Below are 25,219 nucleotides of genomic sequence, written 5' to 3' on the forward strand. Positions count from 1 at the left end.
CCAGTTTGAAGTCAGTGAGCCATTAACAGAGGGCACAAAGTGCATTTCTTTCAGGATCAAGGACACAAGTTTCCTTAAACATTTACAAGGGCAAGCTACCGAAAGGGACAAAATGAATAGGAGATAAAAGGTCTTAACTCTTAAAGCAATGGGTGTCATGCCATTTGTTGAGGTGAAATGGAAGCATTCAGAGACATGCGAATATCAGGTACTGGAAACAAACTATGGGGAAGAACTGTTGTCATGCCACTCTTCTTGAAGGCATCTTGTTTGTCACTGTCAAAAAGAGGACCTGATGGATCCTTCTTGAGAAGAGGTGAATGTTTGCTCATCTCCAAAGAGCAGGTTCAGCTGTGCTTTGAGTTGGAAAGCTACCCCCAGAAGCATCTTACCCAAGCAGGGGAAGTTAGCAATCCATAAATAGGAAAAATGAAAGAAAGAGACTTGCCACCTGCCATAAGCAGAGCTGAATCTAGCAGTCATATATATTCCCAACCAAGAACACTTCTGTCTTGTTTGACTCAGTATCAGTTTATTAAGTCACGTGATTCAGTTCATTAGTGACTCCAGGTACCTGTTTACAACATCCGCAGCTTCATGTAAATTAGACGGAAAAGCGAAGTAGCGTTTATCAGTGTGGAGATGGTACCTCAGTTAAAATCCCTAGGAAGACGCCATCTCTGGTTTCATGTAGATGCTAAACAGGATTATGATAGAAGTCAATCTTGTGACACCCAAAATCTTGTGGCAGACGACCAGTAGGACTTCTATAGGAATATTCCTGTAGGATGGAATGGAAGTGAAGTGCAGTGGGCCCAGCTTCTATCTTAATCTAGAAGCATAGCTGTCAACTTTTCACTTTTTTTAAGGGAAATTCCCTTATTCTGAATAAGATTCCTCGCAAGAAAAAGGGAAAGTTGACAGCTATGTCTAGAAGATACTAGAATTGTGTTGAAAACTACCCAGAGAGATACAAAATCACCATAGACATGTTCTCATTGTCATTCTTCCAATATAGGATACCCACCCATGGTGGTCAAATATAGATGGATATTTCCCCAAATATAGGTGGGGGGAAATTAGCTTAGATAAGGAATGTTTGATGCTTGATGATTAGCATTCACTGAAGTAGGAGCAAAGGCTAGCAAATTCCACAATAAGGAAGATGGTCTGGGTTCAAGAAGGACATATTAAGGAAATGACATGTTGTTGAATATGAGAAGCTGTCCAGCAACAAAGCATATGATTTCTTTCATTATTTAAAACCCTACTTATCATACAAAGTTTTAACTCAACAATCTTGAATTGCAAGCAGAAAACCGGGCAGGAAACGGTAGAATAAATATTAGAAGTTGCAAGAGAGGCTGTTTTACTAACACTATTTTCTGAAGAGCAAATTAAAACTCAAATATCAGAGTTGACAGGTTCGTGCAAAAGCTGCTGAAACAAACTGTGACTGAAAAATTAACATGACTAGCCTTATTTTTTAAGCCCTCAAAAACGTGAGGTTGCCAAGGAAATATCCTTACTCCCAATAGCATTATAGGAATAGCTGTGGAAAAGGGGATGAGAAAAAAGAAATTAGGCACGTGATTCCCTGGAACTACAAAAACAGTTCTGAGATCAATGAGGCTTTACATTTCTCATATAGCAATCCCAAAATTAAATAGCCATGTGTTCTGAATCTAAGGGGAGTCTTCAAAAGCAGCAAATATGCAAGTCCCATGTATGAGTATGGGCAGCAAACTAAATCATGCCCCTTGATATCAAGTAACTGAACAGTGCAAAAGAATTTAAGATGAAAATTCTTAACCAATAATAAAAAGATAGGGACTTTCAAACACACAAGGGGAGAATATTGAAGCAGGCCTTGATTATCAGTCACTTTAGGTAGACGGCTATGAAGATTTTCCCCAAAAGCTTGAAATATATTAATTCTACCACCATGTCTAGCCATTTTAAAGGGCAGAAAAGCCTTGTTTTCAAAAACATTTACAAAGTAAATGAAATATTCTTTGGCTAACAAAAAAATGTCTATATATCTATAATGGAAAAATGCAAACATTCTCTTTAAAAAGCTAACATACTGACAATTGGTTATGAAAATGATCAAGTTGTTCCATAGCGATTTTTAGAAGTATTCCATGTAAAAAGCTCAAAGGTTTAGATATTGCTTTATATATCTATAAGCTTCTCAAGGCCAGACCTTGTAACAGTTGGCTTTTGCAGTTCCAGAGGTGGGGAACTCAGCCGTGGGCAGCTGTGGCAATGGCAAAAGATAAAATCTGTGATTACATACAGGTAAAGAGCAGTGCTAGTGTTTCTGTTCTTAAAAAAAAAAGTTATCCTAGCAGCATTTAAGGGTGGAATTTTTATCATTTGAAAACAAACTTTTCCAGGCTGCAGTGTATTTAATCCGATACATGAAACAAAACAGTTAAAGCTTGTAGCAAATAATATTATGGATAAGCTTTTTCAAGGAGAAAGCAAAGCATGAGCTGGATAGCTCAGTTGGTTAGAGCTTGGTGCTGATAACACCAAGGTCGCTGGTTTGAATCCCCGTATGGAACAACTGCATATTCCAGCATTGCAGGGAGTTGGACCGGATTATCCTCAGGATCCCTTCCAACTCTATGATTCTATGATTCACATGTGGAAGCTTCTTTGTGAGGTTTGCTTTGTGTAAGAAGGGATGTTTACACTGTTTGGGCTAACCCAGCAGAGGTTTCCCACCACCAAAGCTACAGTTTCCCACAAGAATGACGCAACCTAGTATCACTGTGCAGTTTACCTACAAAGTACCGTATTTTTCGCTCTATAAGAGTAAGACGCACCAGACATAAGACACACCTAGTTTTTGGAGGAGGAAAACAGGAAAAAAAATATTCTGAATCCCAGAAGCCAGAACAGCAAGAGGGATCGCTGCGCAGCGATCCCTCTCGATGTTCTGGCTTCTGGGATAGCTGCGCAGCCTGCATTCACTCCATAAGACGCACACACATTTCCTCTTACTTCTAAGGAGGGAGAAAGTGCGTCTTATAGAGTGAAAAATACGGTAATTCAGCAAGATTCTTCAAAGTAACGATACATGAGCTTTGACCACAGTGACAACATCAGTTGCCTAGGATTTCTTCTATGGCCAGAATTGATAAAAAAATGACTAAGAGCAAGGTGACCACAAGGCAGCATTGTCCTGTGATTACACATTCTTATAAATGTACCACTATGCAAGGAAATATAAAACCACAGGAGAAACATTTACTGAACACCAACTTTGCATTTCCTGTACTTCTGTCTCCAACATATAAATCTGTTTCATTTCCCAGCCCCAGATATTCTGCAGTGCAATGTCATCTCAAAGAAAGATTTCCCCTGGGGGAAACCGATTGTATACTCATGCTCTAAATAATAGCAGCAACAGAAACTGGCCTTGTTAAAGCAAGTGATTAGATCACACTTTTTAATACGAGGTGCCTAAATCATGGGCAAAACTTATACTGGTTTAACACCTTGGGCTAAGGGTGAAATCCTATGCACCCTCACCTGAGAGCAAGTCTATTGAACTGTGAGTAGATATGTACAGAATTGCACTGTTAATTTCCTTTAAAGCTATATTAGGTTAGTAGCAATCATGCAGCACTGTGTGAACAGTACTTTTTTTCTCAATTAGTCACTGCCACTATTTAATTTTTTTTTTTTAAGCTTTGGATTAATCTAATCAATTTAAGCATGCAATCATCACCAGTACAACCCTATAAACCACTTACATATAGCATTTCTTATTTCACTAACCTTCTCAAGCTGCTCTATTTCTGGTGGAAATGAAGTGTTTGTAGCTAAAAAAAAAAGCAACCCCAAACAAAACAACTTCTTGCAAAGCATAAATGGAAGCAAACATTGGTGCAACCTCCCCCTTAATAATAATAAAAACTCCTGATCTATTCTTCTATTCCACTCAAAATGTGTTACAATTCCATTCCTACAGATGCATACGCAGTGACAAAAACAAATCCTTTGGAACAGGTAATGTCAAATTCTGAAAGGTTGGTAGAGTTAATTTTTTTTACAGTTCACAACACAACTGATCCTGGAAAGACCTTATAATGTCAACAGAAGGTCAGCATTTGAACATCTGTACTGAGTATGTGTGATCTGGGTGTTCAAGAACAGCAGTATTTTTAAGAGAGTTTGCCAATTAATGTCATCTGGTGTTCTGTACCAAAACTGCAAATCAGGCGGAAGCTCTGCAAATAGTAATGGAAACGTTATTGTGTGGTGTATTTATTAAGAAACACAAAAAGAGTAGCAAACATTGTTGTTTTGTCAGGCTATGCAAGCTTTTAATATCTCTAGTCATTCAGACTTTCAATTGAGATTTATTAACCTGTCAAAACAAAAAGCAATTTTAGAACATACACAATTGCAGTTCATTTTAGCACATTTATTGCTCTATAAACAGTACATCCAGTCTTGTCTTTTAAGGGGGCTAAACTCAGGTTTCTCTTCTTGAAACAAGCAATTTCTATAATAGGAAAGTTCTGAGGGGGATGGCAAACACAAAAGCAATGCAATCCACAAGGTACATATTAAAATAAATTGAATTATATTTTTCAGAATTTCTAATACAGCATCCACTCTGATTTTAGAGGCCTGCTTTCAGGGCATATTAACAATGTAATCCTAAACATACCTACTTGGAAGAGAAATCAATAGAACCAGGGAATCTGTGTCATATAACTTTCAGAGTATGGGAAAAAGCCAAGTGATAGCAATTCTTACATCACAGAAGCAACTCAAGTTCTTGCTTCTATGTAAGCATACAGAGGACTGAGGCTAAAGTGATATATTGAAATAGGTACCCACAGGCCATCCCTAGGTCATCATGCAGCAATTAAAGAACATCATACACAGTATTTTGAATACAGAACATGTATATCAACTATACTGAAGTACAGGTATCCCTTGTTCTTCCAACACCTGCTCTGCTCCTAAAGCTACTATTCTTATACGCCAAGGTTTTGTTCTGTGCCGACACCAAAATCCTTTTATTAGAATATAAAACTTTCACAGATGAATTTCTTCATCCTTGGAGTGACATTGAGCCTGAAGTGCTTTCCCAGTAATCGCTTTACGCAAAGCCAAAAAATCACATACTAGTCTCACATGGTGAATCGAAGGATCAGTCATAGCGATTGCTTCTGTTTTTAACAACTGGGTGAAAGAGGAACTTTAGATCTTTTAAAAACTGTTTTGAGAAACAACACTTTCCTTGCTCAAAAACATTTATTGTTTAGAAAGAGGTGGTTTAAACCATTTCACGTCTCTCTCCTTCCTTGTGTGTATCTTAACAACTCTGATAGGAAAGGAACAGCTCGATAGAATTTTAGAAAAAATTATCTAAAATACACAACACAAATACGACCCAGCATAACCAAAATCCATATATTTTTGCTTGTTTCAATAATCAACATTTTTTGGTTGCCACCCACCCAGCCCCCACATTCCCTGGCATGCATATACTTGCTGATTGAGAGAGGTCTTTCATGCTCTGTGATACTTAGAGGGGTGTTTTTCGTATTCTGCTGGGCTTTGGGGCAGGTAGCAGCTGCACTTCTGTTAGCTCCAAAGCACAGCATGACATAAGGCAATTCAGGGAGTCAACAGGCCGGGGCTAGGAATTGGTAGAGGTTTTCTATTTGCAAATAGAAGTCTTGCAAATATTCGTTGAGGCATTTAGCTCGTCCAAAAGGAGCTAAAGTATCAAATCAATCATGGCCACAAAGTTATGTTCAATTATGCACAAAATCAACAACAGACTTCAACAGGAAAAGTCAGAAAATTAACCCTTCAAGTCACCAAAGTCAAAGCGAAACAGAATTTAATAGGCTGTGCACAGCTCCCTGCTGCAACAATCTGTCTCATGGCTCCAACAGAGTGGGGGTGGGGTGGGGGTGGGTTAACCTGCCCTGGGTTGACCTGGGAACCAACCCCACCCTGGATCCTGTTCCTTGTATCTCCTCCATCCCTCCCAACCAAGATCAGGGGTGCCGCCCTGCTCAGAATCGACCCCCTGCTCAACAGCTGCAGAGGCAAATAATCTGTAAATTTTCAGAAGAATGGGAGCAAGGACTAGACTTAGTTGTGACTCTTGGTGACAGTTGAGGAGAAGCCCAAAGCTAATTTGACTCAAGGGGATATAGAGGCATGTGACACAGAGGCAGGAGACTTGATTATCTAGCACAGGCTTCCTCAACCTCTGCCCTCCAGATGTTTTTGGCCTACAACTCCCATGATCCCTAGCTACCAGGACCAGTGGTCAGGGATGATGGGAATTGTAGTCTCAAAACATCTGGAGGACCGAGGTTGGGGAAGCATGATCTAGCATTTGCCAAACAAGCAGTAGAACTAGAAAAAAGAAAAAAGCACAGAACAGACAAGAACAAGTTGATACCTTAACATCCCTTCCCCAAAGTTCTATGGTGCGAAAGTTCAAGATACGGTCCCTTCAATTAGATGCTAGGTCACTAAAAAGCATTCCCTCCCCTCACTCTTGTGTTTTCCTTATAAAGTAAGATTGAAAAAAATGTTCCGGTTTTTCAGACTCAAGATACGCAGCATTTTTAAAACATACAAATCTCTGCAGCACTTTGTCTCAAGATCCCACTTCAGCTCAGATAAGCCCCAAATCTTTCCTAAGTGGCCCTGCTTCAGTTCTTGATTCCGGATTTGTACAAATATTTTGCATATACAACTATACAGATCCAGATATTTATGTATACATCTATATACAAACACAAAAACTGAATAATGGATAACAATGCAAGCAGAATAAAGTAGGGTTTAGGCTTAGTGAAGGGGGCTCCAATCCTAATCCTAGTTACTTGGATTAAACCCCATTGAATTCAATAGGATTTAGGTCTGCATAAAGGTAAAGGGAGCCCTGCATAGACATGGTTAAAATTGTGCTGTTATTTATTTTTTTATATTTAGAACTATCTAACACAAAAGAATTGTTCGGGTGGGAAAACCAACGTCTCTACACTGTCAGCAAAACTAAATAAAGTTTAATATAATTTAAAATCCATGATATTTATTCCCTGTTTTAACCCTGGTCAAACAAGCAGGTTTCTTTAGCTTGGATTTTGGTGGCCCAAGAATAGGAGAAGGTTCCATAACTGGGGACCAGCCACCCAAAACACATTTATTATGGCCTTTCTGCTTGAATCTGCTTCACAGGTAATAGTATTAAGGTGAAGGGTTTGATGCATCAGATATTATTATACAAATGGGAACAAGGAAAATCTCTGGGCTCTTCAGTGATTATTATAACTATTCAAATTATTATTATTATTATTCAAATCCCATTATGAAAAGTTTCTGCCTTTTCCCATATATACAGTACATAGTAAAGAGAATATCCCAGGTTTCATAAAACTGAAGCCTAGGACGCATTTGGCCGTCAAACAGTACTTTATAAATTACAAATTTACAATCAGCTTATAATTGCACTATATTCATGGCTGCTGTCTACTGAACTAATATAAGATAAGATACTTTGCCCTCTTTACGCAATAAATAGTTTGTTAGTGTTAATAAACTATACCATGTATGCGGCTTTGTTGCCAACTGAGAGACAGTAATATAGAACAATAATAATAAATATAGCCCTGGCACCTCATAAACTGCAGACAAGTTAGAGAGAAACATGGAAACCCAAATATCAGGATACTTTTAAAAGCAAATTTTTGCAATATGAAATCGTTTGGTTTTTTTTTAAAAAAAAGGTCTTAAAATAAAGGCTACGGCAACAAAACAAAATGCATTTGGCCTTTCTGAGTTTTCTGCAGACCCCTTTGGAATAATAAATTAAGAGAACAATAAAAATAACGCTTACAGAGCAATTCCTTTGTTCTAAACCTGTGGAGATGTGCAGTTATGACAAGCACTGGGGCAATTAAAAAAGCATCTTCAACTATAGAGGTAAGATCAATACACTGAATCTTTTTAAGAAGAGGATTAATTCATTGCTTGCCACAACCCAGAGCACCTCTTAAAACATTTTATGAGAGAATTCCTGTAAATTAAACCTAACTATTCAATGATTGTTCTGTTGGCAATGCCAGAAGTGCTAAGGGCCTTGGAAAGAGGAAAAACACAACTCAGTGAGTAGTTTATCATGAAATAAAGTTCTTTTTTCTCTTTTTTTTTGCTTTCCCCACCCTCCCTACACAGCTTCCTATGGATAATATGCGATAATACATGTAATGAGCTCACTAAAACAATTAGCAGTATATCTCCAGCGACCTGCTAATCTGAATATAATGTTTTTTACCAAACAACGCATGCTTTCACACCCACATCACATAGAGGGGGGAGAGGGTTACAAAATGTAATTTAGTATTCTGCCTCATATTTCATGAAGTCCCTTACCAGCTGCTTGATATATTATCAAGACGAGCGCAAGCACATTCAGCCCCCTTGACAGGGGCACCCCAAAGAATATAAGCAAATTGTAACTCTTTCCTTACGTCACCACTAGTACCTAAGAGAATGGCAATGTTGACCATATTTTCGCTATAACAATGGCTGACGTGTTGTGGATATATAACAGAACCTAGGCCAATGGTTAAATTGCTTTCAATACAGGCAATATCTCATCCCACCACTCAAATAAATAAAAAGCAGGCCAGCTGGAGGTGAGGAATTTTGTAGCTGAAAGTCTTATAATCGAAATAAATTGCAAATGCCTCCAGAGTCAGGGTGTTAGATCAGGGTGGTCCAACACATGGCCCTTGAGACCTTTTTTGGTGGCCCTTGGCAACATTCGATGGCCTCACGTTGTCTTCCCAAGCTGGGTAAGCGAGCTGCTGGGCTTTGGGAATGAGGTGTGAGTAGTAACAATGATGATGAATGCAAGCTTTAAAACACAAGTCAATGCCAGGTACAAAGATAACCTACAAAGCTTTGAATAACTCTTCTGTTGGGCATTTGGTTGTGGAATTGGAAAAGGGAAATAGTCTCAAACTGGGGAGAGAAACTTTGCACTGACAGCTCAAAACTGGTAGGGTTTTTTTCTCCAAGGGGAAAAGACATGGGGCTTTCATATCAATTCCCTATAGGTGAAAAAAACCGCTTGAGGTGGGAAATTTTAAGTTGAAAAAGGACACAAAATGTTTCAAAAGCCATTTTCTTCAGCTCATACACAGCATACCCCAGGTTGCTTTGGGCTGGAGTAGAGTATCCAGAACTCTGATATTCATGTGGTTTAAGCCCAAGTGCCTCAATTCTTATCTTTAAAATGGGAATGAATACAACCAATTGTCAGTTTTATGCTGAATACGAATAAGGTAAAAATAGTGAAGGAGCATATGAAAATGCAGATTTCTGCTCTGCTACCAGGTTAGACAACTGCTTCTTCCTTGCAGTGCCCTGCAAGGTTTACGATTTGCCAGTTTCTGCTAATTCTTAGTACTCAATAGTGACAAGCTCTTGTGAAACCGAGGCAGTGAAAAATACTGGAGGAAAACATTCCATATTACAAACCAAGCCTTGCACTTGATTTAAAATTTAAAGTGGGAAATGTATTTGTAAGGAAGTTTTAATGGATACAACTAACGGGAGTTGCATTAGGGCAGCACAAGTTACCCCATTATACACAGCTTGCAAACCATGCATCCAGGGGCATATAAATAAAGAGGTTTGGAATGGAGAACATGCCTTTATTTAGTGCCAACTTGCACTCAAAAGTTCAGTTCAGCTCTCTGGTCTAATGCAGAGTTTCCCAAACTTGGGTCTCCAGCTGTTCTCATCATCCCTAACCACTGGTTCTGCTAGCTAGGGATGGTGGGAGTTGTGGTCCAAAAACAAATGGAGATCCAAGTTTGGGAAAATCCTAGTCTAATGCAATCTATTCAAGGGATTATATAAATAAGTAAAATGAGTTTTAGACTTAAGCTTCATACTGTTTCAAGCACTGTGGGGCAGGGTTGACATGCACAGGGCTCCCTTGTTCCAATTATAAGTAAGAAGCCCCAAACCAGGGACAACACCTGCCTAGAAAAGGGTGAGGAGACTTGGTTCAACGTCTTGAATTAGTGGTAGCCAGCCTGGTGCCCTCTATATACTGCTGTTTTAACCACCCACCCACCCCAAAAAAATCCCTGACTACTGGCCCTGCTGGTAAGGGGCTGATTAGATTTTTCAGTCCACCATGTTGAGAGTACCATATTGCCTTCAGCCAACTGAAACCTACACTGTAGAACAGAAATTTAGTATCTATCATCTAATCAATCACAAATACTTTAAAAAGTTACAGTTAATGAAGTTGTTGCCTAGTTGAAAACCCAATTTTGCATTTTGCTTCTTTACTACTGGGCTCAGGAGGCAAATGTCTTTACTCTGTTTCAGATAAAGGACATACAGAAATAATGTCATGTTCAACACTCAAAACAAAAACATCATGAAACGTGTTACAAAATGTCCTATTCTGAACATTTAGAAGAGATTGCTTGCACTCATAAACAAGAGCTCAAATGTTGCAGGTGGAAAACTCGGTGTCCAAACAGTTAGCACCCAGATTTATAAATATATTGGACACACTTAAAACACTCCTGTTCATTTGTAGTGTACAGCAGCAAATCGATACACATTTGCATTGCAAACCATTATACACAATGAAGAAATAGAATCTTTGCCAATACTTTCCCACTTGTTTTTTTTTTATAGTTGCTATCAAATCTCACATAGAACTTACTATATTATATAAAGAATGAAAATCAAAGCATGACCTGGGATTATACACTGCCGCTTTTATTAATATGATTATTCCTACCTTTTCTGGAGGCGGAGGAGGGTTAAATCTCTTTGCACAGACTAAAAACACATCAGGCTCTGGCTTGCCAGCCTTCACTTCAGGGTCATCTCCCAACACAATATGATGAAATAAATTAAAGAAGTCTTTGTGTCGACTTGTTTTCATTTCAAATGTCACCCGAGATGAGCTGGTGGCAACAGCTATGGGTATGTTGTGTTGATGTAGATGGTGGATTAGTTTTTCAACACCTGTGAAACAGAAATATATATATATATGAAAGTGTTAAAATACACTTGTTTGAGCAAAAACAGAGGAACTAGATTTAGTGGAGTTGTTCACCCCACCTTCTGAACTTGATTTAGTTAGTTCTCTTTCCTGCCTTCATCAAAAGACTAATGGTTGATAATAGACCTATTTGGGTGTTTCTACCTTGTGTGGGATGGTTTTCGTTGCTACCTCCTGTATAACTCTTGAGAGTCCCACGGATTGCAAGAAGATCAAACCTATCCATTCTGAAGGAAATCAGCCCTGAGTGCTCACTGGAAGAACAGATCCTGAAGCTGAGGCTCCGATACTTTGGCCACCTCATAATAAGAGAAGACTCCCTGGAAAAGACCCTGATGTTGGGAAAGATTGAGGGGACAAGGAGAAGGGGATGACAGAGGACAAGATGCTTGGACAGTGTTCTCGAAGCTACTAACATGAGTTTGACCAAACTGCGGGAGGCAGTGGAAGACAGGAGTGCCTGGCGTGCTCTGGTCCATGGGGTCACAAAGAGTCGGACACAACTAAATGACAACAACCTTGTGTGGATTTTAACTGTATGAGGGGGAACATGTGGCTGCACCTTCTGCCACTGACATTACATCCTCACTGGTTGCACCACCCATTGCTCATCTATTTTAGTCCTTGTCCATAGAAGTTCTATCTCTCTAGTCTTGCATAGCTTTAAAAAAATAATTCTGTGGTCCCCAGGGCTGCAAGTGGTGGGAAAATGTCCCCTCCACAGAAAGAATCCTGTTGCTATAACAGGTCCTTGGTGGTGGGCTGCATTTCTCATACATGAGTTAGTCCCTGTCTAAGCCAATGGAGAGTCTGTCTCAATAAACTTGCACAGGGGGAGGGAGTTTGTAGCCCAAAAAATGGCGCAGCAAATGCTCCAAGGACCTTTAAAGCAACAGAAACCTTCATCCCTACAAGCTGATTTCAGCACTATAGTATCGCTTCTGTTTAGCAAGTAGAAATACACAGTACAAATGAACTGAATCTGAACTTTTTTTAAAAGGTGATGGATTTTTTTATGAAAAAAGAAATAGCAAAAACAATTTTGAATATGAAACAGGAAAGTAAAAAAGGAAAGTTTTCTACTGCACATCCTTGCAGGTGTATAGAAACCACAAAGTGCATCATACTACATAAAATCAAAATAGTATGTAGAGAAGACATCTGTAGAATAAAAGGAACTGTGTTGTAATACATGAACTTCTGGCCAAAAAAAACCAAATAAAAGGAAGGGACGTAATGCATATTTAGTAGGTCTGATGTAGTTAATAAAGCTGAAAGGATCAAAATATATAAACCTCAAGAACTTTAAACAATAATTAGTCACATGCCAAATTTAGAACTCTGAACACAGATGTATTTTTTTAAAAAAATCCTGACAGAATTGAAGTATTTCTCATGGGACAATAGAAGCTTTCAGAAAGGAATAATTCAGCATTTTCCATTTGACAGCTCTGAAAAATACATAAAATAACACAAATTAAACTTTTTCTTGTGGCTTTATTTTTCCCCTGGTGCTTCTGCTCTTTCTAGTCTGCTGAAACTCAAGTAGCAGCAATTATTTTGGTGAGAACGATTCTCTTATTTACATATTTTGCTTTCCACAATGTATTTGCATTTATGCTCTGATATTAAGGATACATATGGGGCTCCTCAATTCAATGGGGCTTTCTTTTGATTTGGAATGCACAGCATTACACTGCAAAGCATGCACAAAAAACGTGTGTTCATTTATGTATTATTTCCATATACAGACAGCTTGCTACCTGAAAATCTTGAAGCAGTTCACAATAGATAAAATACATATATAAACCACAGTACGTACAATAAAAACTGTGTCAAATTATTCACATAAAAACTGAAATATAACCGTAAACTTAAACATAGTAACACTATAAGATCGAAGAGCTTTACACAGCAACAAAATGTAAAATTCCAACAAACCAACTTTTTGCACAACCACTCATGCAATCTCATTCACCACTACTTTTGCACAACCACTACAATCACTCACTGCTTCAAACATTATGTCTGTTAACCAGCCAGGACATTCATATACCACTTGTACTCAACAATATGCCATACAAATTTATTGAAATGCTAGTATTATAAGCTTTTTTTTCTAGCAACTGGTCTGTCCTTATTTTTAATGTTGTAATGTATATCAGTATGCTTTCTGGGACCCTCCAAAACAGCAAAATAAGTTTAAATCCAATTGCACATCTTGACAGTAGAAAATCCAGGTCCCTTTTGTTTAAAAGGGAGGGGGGAATGTTTAGGAGGCATTTCACCCTCTCTGCAGACTATAATTAATGCAGTGACACTTTACAGAGGTCATTAAACTTCCTTGCCAACCATTATTTTGAAAGAAAAACTATCACTTTTATTCAAAACAGCAATAGTTTAGCAAATGTTTACCAGTCTTTCCACTTGGGACTTTGCAAACCCAGGTGAAAGGATAAAAGAATTACTACATAAAGCCTCAGGATACATACATGAAAAATGAAGCAGTCTGCACATCACTTAGAATTTATTTAAACACTTTTAAACCCTTCCACCTTTTTTCTTGTCAAGCGGGTCTGTGTTAAACATTTAAGGTATTTTCAAATACTGTGGTATCTGTGAAGCTGTTGGGGATAAAACATAACTGATTAATGCCAGGGTGGGTTGATTTAAATCATGCCCTTTTAAATAAATGATTCCAGTCAAGTTTCCCACAATATTATTTTTCAACCAAGTATGGATACTAATTAGCTCCTGTAGCAATTTTAGAATATTGATATGCAACTAAATATATCCTGTATACTACCTAGGAAAATAATGCAGAACTTTAATCATATGGCCCCATGTGCCTTTTGCATTATCTGGGTAGTTGGGGGCAGCTGAATTCTGAAATGCGTGGATTTCTGAGCAAATCCAGGAGCCAAGAGATTTCTAGAAAGGGCTTGTAGTTATTGGGCATAACATGAGATCAACAATCAATAGTTCGCTTGTTTGCTTAGCAGTCACAAATAATCAAAACTGATTATATTGCAGACCTCATCTATTTACAGGGATCTTCCAGGTTTCTCTTTCATTTTCTTAAAAAACCTGGTTTTGACCAACTTTCTTTTCTAATGTGTCAATGATTCAAAATAGACTTCAACATGTTTCCATCAAATTTAAATTTCACTGCAGGCGGCTGGGGACGGACACAGTGGGTTTTTTAAAGAAGGAAAGCAGGTTTTGTTTTGTTTTTACAAAAGCAATTCTGATTTCCAGTGCCAGGTTTATGTATAAGCTAAACAAGCTATAGCTTAGGGCCCCACTCTGTTGGGTGCCCCCAAAATTTAATATGAATATACTTCTTAATTGCATTTCAGTTCAGCAATTACTTTGATAACATACATATTTTGTTATGTGCAAATGGCATTTAGATACCTATAAGGTCCATAAATTACCATATAGAATATATTCAACACAAAAAACAGTGAAAATTTGCTGTTGACAAAGGACAGCTGGACATATAAAGGGACCCATTATCTTCAGTAGCTTAGGGCCTCATCAAACCTAAATCCAGCCCTGCTGATTTCTGATTGACATGAGCTAAGAGAATAGCTTGCTCTATACTTTATCAGTTTGGAGCATCAGTGGAAGTGGCTATGAAACTAGCATCACATCCCACACTATAACTAGAAGGGCTGGGTATCTCAGATTTTAGGATCACAAATGCAGTACTCCAGACTTCTGTAATTAGCCCTTTGGACTCTTCCCAGACCGTACCCCATCTCCTTAGAGAACTTCACTGGCACTGCTCCATTCTTCTGCCTGGCTAGAATGTGTCCCTGAGCTATGATAATGTCCCTGAGCTACGAAAATGCCTCTTCTTTAAAGGGATACTGTTTGCACAAGGGTCTGGATGGGGGATCTCAAAGTTTCAGTGAAAAACAAAGTAGATTTGGCACACCTTTAAAGGCCATATTCTGAAAGATCTACAACAATTTCTACAAGCTGATGTTATGTTAACAATACTAGTTTACACATATTTTCCCTTTCTTATACCTCACATTTACACCTTTGAATTGCATGGAGCATAAGATGTGTACAAGTCATGTATTTTCAGTCCACCAGATGACCCCAAATCCTGCCACTATAGCATTAACATTTGATGCTTAATTTTTCTAATGCTTAGATTCTCCCAGTTACAGCAAACATCACTATGAAACTTTGCTTACAGGCATATTCAGCATTGCACTGACTTTGGTAGAGGGTCGATTTTTTCAGCTAGAGAAACAGAAGTGGAGATAATATTGAGAGGAGTAATTTTTTTCCGACACTTAAAAACACACCATTTACTAGCTTTACTTATGATCCAACTGGGCTGAGCAAGCAGTCCTTAAAGGGTATTCAAATCCTTTAACATATTAAAAGCAAGTCTCTAGCACAATTTTTGACCAGACATTAAGTTAAGATAATGTGGCACCAGGCGCTGTGCAGTTGGTGCTGACCCATGACAGGGCCTTTTCGGTGGTGGCTGTGATGTGCATATGTTTCCAATATTGTGGTTCGAGGACCTGATCCCTGCTTAGTGAAATGAAGACACACGGACACGTAATATAAGGTTAATGGGCAAGAAAAGGCCACAACTTTATTGATTACAGCAAGTGAAAAGGTATTGGCTTAGGCATTGGATCACAACAATTGACTCCACCCACTCAAAGAGGGGTGAGCCTAAAAAGGGGGTTTATTCACCAGTAGGTGGAGCCTGTTGATGCTAATACAACTATAAGCTCTCCCCTGATGTCACCGAGGGTCGTGCCATGGCCCCCCCCCACACAGGCATCGGACAGGATCCACAACCACCGGATTCCTTTAACGGAATACCCAAAATTGAAGGCGTAGGCGATGGCCACACCTAGCCCTTCCACACACCACAAACACATTCCAATGCCTAACCTACCCACCAATACCAAGAAAGTTGTGACGATTGCTACGAGGTAGGCAAAAAAACCACAAGGCCTAATGCCAAATGGAAAAATTCCTACCAGGCCCCCTGGACAACCTGGGCGACCAACCTAAGGTCCATAGCAAGGCCAAGAGAAAAAACCAAAACCCTGAGCTCTAGGGGAGTGAAGGGTGGGTGACTCGCGACGGGAAGGCGGAAAATGAGGCCGCATGGCTGGCACAGTAGCAAGTTGAGCTGCAAACCCCGCCCCCTCCAAGCCACCCGATTGGGGGCTTACCTGTGGGCGAGGTGCGCCAGCCAGGTGAGTGGGGGGAGCAGGGGGCAACGCCCCCTGCATGAGGCAGACATCGGGTCCCGCCCACAACCCCTCCCCTCTTTGCAAGAGGAGAGGCTTTATCAGTTTCAGGACAAATACTCAGGCATTTGGTGGCTGAATAATGCTGTTCCTGGCAACACTGTAGGATTTTAAAACTGTTAACTGTTTTAGTAAGTTTTTAAAGAACAAAAACATGGATGTGTTTGCTGCCCTGGGCTCCTTTGGAAGGGAATGATATAAGTTCAATAACAATATCTATATAGGAAGGCCTATACAAAATATGGGGACGTGGGTGGAGCTGTGGGTTAAACCACAGAGCCTAGGACTTGCCGATCGGAAGGCCGGCAGTTCGAATCCCCGCAACGGAGTGAGCTCCCGTTGCTACCCGGTCCCTGCTCCTGCCAACCTAGCAGTTCAAAAGTACGTCAAAGTGCAAGTAGATAAATAGGAACCGCTCCGGCGGGAAGGTAAACGGCGTTTCCATGCGCTGCTCTGGTTCACCAGAAGTGGCTTAGTCATGATGGCCACAGGACCCGGAAGCTGTACGCCGGCTCCCTCGGCCAATAAAGCGAGATGAGCGCCGCAATCCCAGAGTCAGTCACGACTGGACCTAATAGTCAGGGGTCCCTTTACCTTTTTATACAAAATATGGGAACACTGAACTTCCATCATGTTCTTACTTGTTGACCAATCAGACTTACTTTCTCTGTCTGTCCCTGTCTCTTTGCATTTCCTATCAGATAGGGCTGCTAGGCTAAAATTAGCAATCTAGAGAATATTGTGTAAGAGGCACTTAGTCATTTTCTGCTGCTTAAGACAGATGATTAAAAACTGTGTCTTGGTGGGGCAATAGCTCCCAGGGATTTAGACATCAGTATAACAGAAAATGTAAAAACTGTAGAATCTGTTATGTTTTGGTCTTAAATAGGAACAGATGTACCAGAGATGGATTCTCAATAGGAACACAATCAATTATCTATTTCTTCTGTTTCTTTTAAAGTAAAAAATTTTAAAAAAGTCTCCATCTACAACAATTCTATGCAAATCCCTAGAACTGCAGGCTCAAAGCAGAGAGCCTCCATTTTTAAATGTGTGACAAAGTAGCACAAAGCAGTTCTTGGAAAATCATTAACACATCCATTTGGAAAGTTACTCACATTTCAACAAGCAATATAAATTAAAGCATTATTCCCAGTGGAAAATCCAGTAAGCAACAATTGTCTTTTTAACTAGCTTAGGAAGTAGAACACAATAAACAGCAGCAACAGAAAACATGGAAAATGATGGCAGTATTGTGGTATAGCTCTCTGCTATATCCCGTAGCTTGCCAAACACCACTTTATAGGACAATTACAGGTTCAAGCTGGGGGGGGGGGCACTTAGGTTCCCATCATTTTGGAGAGAGGCAGACTAGTAGGTGCTGAGTTGCATATTGGTTTCCCATCACCAAGGTAAAATAAGCTTAAAACTATTTGGAATGTGCAATGGCCTTAAATAACCATTCCAGAAATTCTGTATTTTCTGCTATTATTATTGACATCGTCATCATCATCACAAACTCCCATTAAAAAGTCAAATATAGGGATATTATTGGATATTGTCTTTTTTGCACCTTTCGAAAAGCATTACTTTATTATGCATGACTCTTTAAGTGAAGGCAAGCAATGGCCATAGCACTGGCTTTCAGATTCTGGTATGTAGAAACTTTGCATAAATGGGGAATTAAGAAGAATAAATGCTCCATACTGTTGATTTCCCAATTCTCCTGTAATGAAGAGTGGCTCTTGGATATGACAAGAGTTAATTATTTGTATGTAGGGGTCAATCCACAGACAGGCTATATGGCCTATTTTTGTCCATGTGATGATTATGCATGTGAATGCATGGCTGAATGGGGAAACATCTGAGTGAAACAACTGGAGCCATTTTCATGAACTGGAAAACATGCAGAAAGGGAGAACAGAAGCAGCTCCCATTCCATCAACTTTCTTAACATACACTTAACATATCTGCATTCATTTTATATATAAATTGATTTTTTATGAAAGAGCAATAGTTTATTTGCTTAATATAGCTATTCAACCCCTAATTAATGCATGGTGTGGATTCAAAGGTCTAGAAACTTGAGTATGGCATACTAGATGTGCATTATTTTTACTCACTACTGATGCCTTCCTTCTTCCAAGTCCTCTGGCATAAGCAAAGAGCTTGTGCAAGGAAAGCTCAGGTGTCTCATATTATGGCAGGAGGCAGAAGCCAGGGGCAAGAGGACTTACACCACTGGTCTTCTCCAATGCCCAGCACAAAGAGAGAGATTAGACACTCTCCTTCTCTGAAGTTCTTCTCCCCCCACCCCCTGCAAGTTTGTTCTTTGTTTTTAAGAAAGCAGGAATGATGCAAGTCACTCTTGTTGCTTCTGCAAAAACCCAGCCAATATTTGTTGTGTTACTGCTGTATTCTGCCCAGTTGGCACTGACCCTTAAAAGGACTTTCTCATTGGTGGTTTCCCATTTGTGGTGAGCTGAACCCCTCATTGTTAACATTCAGGACAAATTTAAAAACATTCTTTTTCACCCAGGCATTTGGTGGCTGAAAGAGACACTGTTCCTGGTAACTTTGAAAATATAAATTGTGAGAATGTACAACATGTTGTTAAAAGTTTTTAGAATGCTTTTATTGCACTGTTTGCTGATTTGCAGGTCCCCCCCCCCCGATTCCTTTGGGAGTAAGAGCGATCCAGCACTACAACAATAGTCACCCCTCCCAATGCACATGCCAAAACACTTGACAGGGGGGTCATGCCTGACAATGTGGAAAATGAACACAGACACACATCCTAAAGACAGTATTCCCTTTAATAGGTAGAGGGTAGGGTAACATTGTTTCTGGGCATCCATGGGACACTACAGAAGGTGTGGAGAGGCCTGTGAAAACAGCTATCAACAGCTTAAAAACACACGGCAACTAACCATACATGCATTCAGAGCTGTCAAGTAGAACAATATCACATGTTCTCTCCCCCATATGCAAGAGACAGATGGCATTGCTGAAAAGTGCATCATATTTATTCTTAGAAGACACCGCAGTGGGTTTTTTGAGAAATAAAAAAAAAGTTCAATCTTCCAAGGTGATGAGGAAACAACCAGGCACCAGAGAAAAGCATTTTGTGAATGTAACTATTCAAATTCAAACTGCAAGATTTAATTGGATATGCACACATTTGATTAGAGGAAATACAACCTGGCATCAATGCAGCTGTGGGGAACACTTTTTCTTGCTTCGTTTTACTTTCATGAAGTAGTTCTTCTATGGTTATCGGGAGGTCCAGGGCATCTCGCATAATGGTTAATCCCTCCAATGTCTTTTTACCCATTGCTAAGGATTTTACATCCCAGGTATAGGTTTTTCCAAAGCGGTTGCAGATTTCTTGGAACACAATAGTATAAAGACGTTCAGTATCTGAGGAAATAAAAAACACACAATATTAGTGGCATGATGTCAGAATGGGGCGTAATTACAAATTATGTTGCATTCTTGGAGGGAAAAGACAGCGCTCCTATTGGTGAACATGTTGGCAAGAATAAAAGACAATACAATAGGGTCTTGAACTCTTGGCCATAAGAAATTCATCTTGAACATCATGTAAGCCTTTTCTGACAGGCAAAACTAATAACTTCTGACTTAAGGTCACAGCCAGGCCACCCAAATCAGGGTGCCACATAACCTTTAACATTAAATACATGGCAACAAGATTATAAATTCACATTCACACTGCTATAGAAGACAAACCCTCATATTTTCAAAACACACTATTGCAGGCTGCAATGCACAATTACGTCTTTGGAACATATTTGTGGAAGAAAAAGAATGCCTTAATTGGGAGGTAATCTTTATCTTGGAACTGAAGATAACAAATGAAGAAGGAAATCTAGTACTCAAGGGATGTCATTACATATTCTATTTAAACTATAAAGTAATTTATTTTGCAAGCCTTTGAACAGGACTTTAAAAGTTCTTCAAAAGATGCCACAGTCTGCATTATATTGCCAGTGGCACTGTTACATTTACATCTGACTAGATTTCAATTACAACCCTATAACCTATAATCAAGGGGGTTTAAGAGCAAGTAAGTTCTCTTCAGGGCACACTCATGCATATAAAGTTTCAGCCCAAGGAACCAACCTTCTCCTGAATTCATTAGTTTAGAAAAAGGCAAGCAAACATAGCCATTATGGTACAGTTTTATTGCGGCTCTTAAAAGCAAAGTTGTTGAGCACTTGTCCCCCAGTAAGGTTAAGGGGTCTAATTTCTTTAATTTGAGGCCTACTACACAAAAATACAAAGGTAGGTTGACACCACTGGTTCACGTGATGAAGATTCATTGCTATCCATTAGTCAATCATCATGGCACATTTGGCCATAGCATTCTTGACTTCTTTTTTAGCATTGCCTTAATGTACCAGTAAGGGTTCAATTATACCACTGCAGCTGGGAGTGGTCAGTTTCCAGTTCTTGAAATATGAAATGACATCACAGGATGCCAAAGGATCTCATTACCTTCAGCATCACCTTGAATGGTGACAATGTAGACCATTTCTTATACTTCCTTGGAGGAAAAAAAGATAGTTTCCCCAAAAAGCATGTCCAACTAATCCATTAACAGTCATTCCATTTGGCTGCAGTAGAGCTGAAGACCAGCTTAGATGAAGTGTCATTTGGCTCTTCCCCTTCTCAAACTGTCTCCCTCAATGGCCATATAACTTTAACAAGTATTAGTTCCTGAATTTGCCTGTCTTCCTGTTTCCTTCCCATCTTCTCCTCATCTCTGCTGTATTATAATCTATTTATCAAAAATCTACAATAAGCAACAACAACAAACAGTAGATGAGCACCACCTGTTTACTTCATGCGAGTTTCCAACTCCCAAGTGGCTCGCAACTCAACATTTCTAGATTCTGCATTCTTATCATGAACCTGACTTTAGCTGCAGTAATTTCATGCAGTAAGCATTTGAGGTCATTTCAGCAGGTCAGTTTGCTAGTGCCCAATGGAAGGGTGATCCATATACCTCACAGAAGCCATTACATCAGACTATGATAGAGGAGTGAAAAGACAGAAGTGCAGGGCTACTATCAGCTCTGCTGAGAAGCTGTCATCTGGCAGCAGACATTACATCAGGCTGCAGCAGAGGGAGGAAGAGAAGGGATGCAGCCTCACTCTATCATCACAGCTGAAAAACCAGCAATTCTTGAATCCTCTCCCTGAACTTTTCCAACTTTTGTGATCAGAATCATGGATTCCTCAAAAGCTCACAAAGTCTCAGTCAGCACTATTCCAGTGAATAGGCTCGAAAAGATGCCATGACTGATAGCCTGATGATGCATGCAATACACAAACAAACTCATACCCTGTTCATTTGGCACTGCATGATGCTCACAGCAAGCTTATGTGAAAAGGAATTGGCAACATAATTAAGATGTGTATCCTTATTTTTAGTGCTGAAACAAGTTCTGCTTCTATCTTGGTTCAGGGAATCACTGATCTACCAAGAGATTGAGGATGACTCCTTTCTATTCTTATACCCTTCAATAATATACCAAAATATAGTAGAAATAATGATCACACAAAAATGACAATAAAACCTAGATTTCATATTAAGTCTAGTTGCAGGCCTATTCATAGAAGCAAAATTCCCACAATGAAAAGAAAAGAAAAAATCTCCTGAATCTGGGCTTGAAAATAGATGGGCTATAATTTTGGAAATTTGTTCAGAAGCATCTTCTGCTAGATTAAAACAATTACACCAGAGAGACCCAATAGGCACAATGATTAACACTAATTTCCTCAGTTGGGTTGTGTGATAAACTGTCCCCAGTGTAACAAGCATATCTGAATTCTGAATATTGTTTCAAAGTTCCTATAGCACATGCTACACATATATTGGGAGTGTAGTTTAAAACCATTAAAATGGATGGAAACTCAAAACAATTAGCAACCTCTGAATGATGAGTCAAAATTCTTCAACAATATATTAAAAGACAGGCGCAAGCTACACATATTGCAGCACTTTTTTTTAATAAATCTCTTCTGAAATAAAAATAATAATGTGATTGCCAACAACTAAGGATTGCAACTAATTTAATCAAGCAATGATTTGAAATTAAGTTTTTTGATTACCACTTAACATAATTCAATGAAAGTATCTATAACTCATCCTAATGGGGAGCAGGTATTCTATTCTTTTAGGCTTTAGCTGCTGCAAACAAGTTTTTTGCCATATTATTCAAGACAGCATAAGTACTTGCTATAAATGGATGCTACTGTATGCACATTATGTTTACTGTTGGTTGGGTGTAAAAAAAAATGCTTGTAGTTTGCTTCTTGATTAAAAATGTAATTCACTACTGCAAGAGTTCGGTTGTTCAAACACTGTAGTATGGTCACAACTGTTGTCCCAAGAAGGCTCAAGCAGAGAATTATTATTCTTATATAGTTAATCCTTAAAATATGAAGCATAATCACACAAATTTAAAGCGTACTCACACTAATTCATTTAACAATTTTTACTGTATACAATGGTGTTTGGCTAAGGAAGTTTGTAAATTTAAGAATTTTTCAACCAGGCAGCTTTTTGAATAGTCAGGTCTCTTAAAAGCCAGAATGGGGACTATTCAATACTTTTTCATACTTGCATCTCCGGAAGGGGGTATTGGTAACGGATAGTCATGATTCTGGTATCATGAAGGTTCAACTTTTGACTTAAACCCTTAAGCCTATCTGCACCACAGATGAACTTATATCTGAGGGTTGGGACAAAATCACACAAAAAATATTTATTTTCAGTAGGATAAAAAAATTCCCACCACACCCCCAACAATGACAATACTGGTTACAAAGTAACCAAAGAACAAAGTAACACATTGCAAACAAGCCATGTGCTTCAGTCCCTTAAATCTTTTATGCAGTTTGGTGAATTTTCCTCTCTCTGGTCCCAGAGAGAGATCCTAAGCTTGTTCATCATTGCAGACCTTTTCTGTTACTAGCTGCCTCTGATTTCAAGTTCTGCTATGAGATCTGCAGCTCAGGTTTTTGGGGATGAGTCATCATGAACTCTTTAGCACTGCAGGGAGGTGAACTAGATCAGCCTTGTGGTCCTTTTCCCACTCTATAATTCTATGGTTCCAATATTAAGCTGTGATTATTAATCATTTTAAAAGATCTATAACGCCTCAGTGGTGCTTTTGATTTAGTTATCACTTTAAGGATATAGTTTAATTGTACAATGATTGCCACCCTCAAATCCTTTTAATGAAGGGCAGTGTAACAATGTTTCAAATAATAAAATGTGAAGCACATTCTACCCATGTATAATGGGCTGCTTCAAAATCATCTTACCCAGTCCCCACAAGCTGCAAGCGAAAACAACCAGTTTCAGATTAATGGGAACCAATGATTCATCCACCTTCACACAGAAGTAAAAAGAGCCAAGTGAGAAAAAGGAAAGCAAGACCACAGTTTTTACAGATATATATTAACACTTAGATTCAGACGGTGGTGCTGTAAGACAAGGAGAAGAACTGCGAGAAGTCTCAAAAGCTAGGTTTACAGCGCTGATTTGCCCTAGCTCAAAGCACACTGGGGAACTACTGTAAAGCTGAATGTCCACAAGTTAAATGTGCACAGATTGCAGGCTTACTCTAGAAACCAACCAAATAGCCACCAAATAGCCACTTGAACCACTGGATAACAATGCACAAAGGAGGATAGAGTGAATGGACAAAAACTCAATGTTTATCTTCATCTTGACAGAGGTTGGAGAAATACCCATATTATAACTGTTGTTGCAGAAGGCAATGGAGGGATTATATCAAGCTAAGATGAAAAAGAACTTGTGACAAAACCATATCAATACATTTCCAGACCCATATGACATTTGTTCTTTTTATTTGTCCAAGCCTTTTAGATGAGCTTTATTTGAAGTATTTTTACCTGGCTCTTAAATATTAACAAAGAGCAGCAGGAAAGTTATTTGACATTGCTGAATTTTGTTATTCTAATGTTTTGTTTTTTAAAAAAAACCTGTTAGCCAACTGGAAAGGCTATTCCCCCAAATTTAATATATAAAATAAATAAATGATATTCATACATTCTTAAAAGAGAGATGAAATCACTTGTAATTTTAAAAAGGGGAAATTTTAGCCAGCTAACTTACTACATGATTGGAAGTTAGCTTAAGTAAAATGTACTATTAAAATGTGCTTGACACGTTTTAAATGGATCGCAAACTTAAGAACAAATTATCCCATATTACTAACATGTTGATATTCTTTTGAGTGTCAACATGTATGTATGGAAGGACAATGTGGTATACAATATATACTTGCAGAGAGTCCTTCACCAAATGCTCCTAAGAAGACTTAGCACTCAGGCATGGGATAAGAGGAGAGAAAACTGGATAATGAACAAGAAGCAAAGGGCTTCCTTTTTTCTGGGTATGTGAGTGAGTAAGTGACCATTGCAATTGTTTCATACAGCCTTACATACAGTTACATTAAACACACTAGTGTTTAAGACCCTAAACAACTTAGGCCCCAAATATTTGAAATACCACTTCTTTCTGTACTGACCCCACCAGGTATTAAGAGAAGGCAGAGAAGGCCTTCTTGGTAGCTCCGCTGTTCTTAGAGGTTCAGGGTGGGTGGTGGCTCAGAAGAGGGCATTGTCTATGAAAGCTTCTAAATTGTGGAATTCCTTCCTCACAGATGTATCTGGCACCTTTACTACAGTTTTCAGCAAATGATGGAAGATATAAATCTTCATTCTGGCCTTTGACTCCCAGCATGTGCGTTTTTAAGAACTACGC

The 25,219-nt window shown here is 38.9% G+C and overlaps 1 protein-coding gene across 1 annotated transcript in view; it reads right to left on the bottom strand.

Annotated features, from left to right (window-relative positions):
- PUDP (pseudouridine 5'-phosphatase) overlaps positions 1–25,219 on the bottom strand; it is a 61,700-nt gene that overhangs the window by 18,533 nt on the left and 17,948 nt on the right. Inside the window, exons 2-3 of the mRNA XM_083612200.1 lie at positions 19,597–19,815; positions 10,832–11,061 (exon numbers count right to left, since the gene is read on the bottom strand). Of these exons, the coding sequence (XP_083468326.1) occupies positions 10,832–11,061; positions 19,597–19,815 (449 nt within the window). The remainder of the gene's footprint in view (positions 1–10,831; positions 11,062–19,596; positions 19,816–25,219) is intronic.

Source organism: Podarcis filfolensis (assembly GCF_964270895.1).
Source record: "Podarcis filfolensis genome assembly, chromosome: 4".
NCBI lineage: Eukaryota > Metazoa > Chordata > Lepidosauria > Squamata > Lacertidae > Podarcis > Podarcis filfolensis.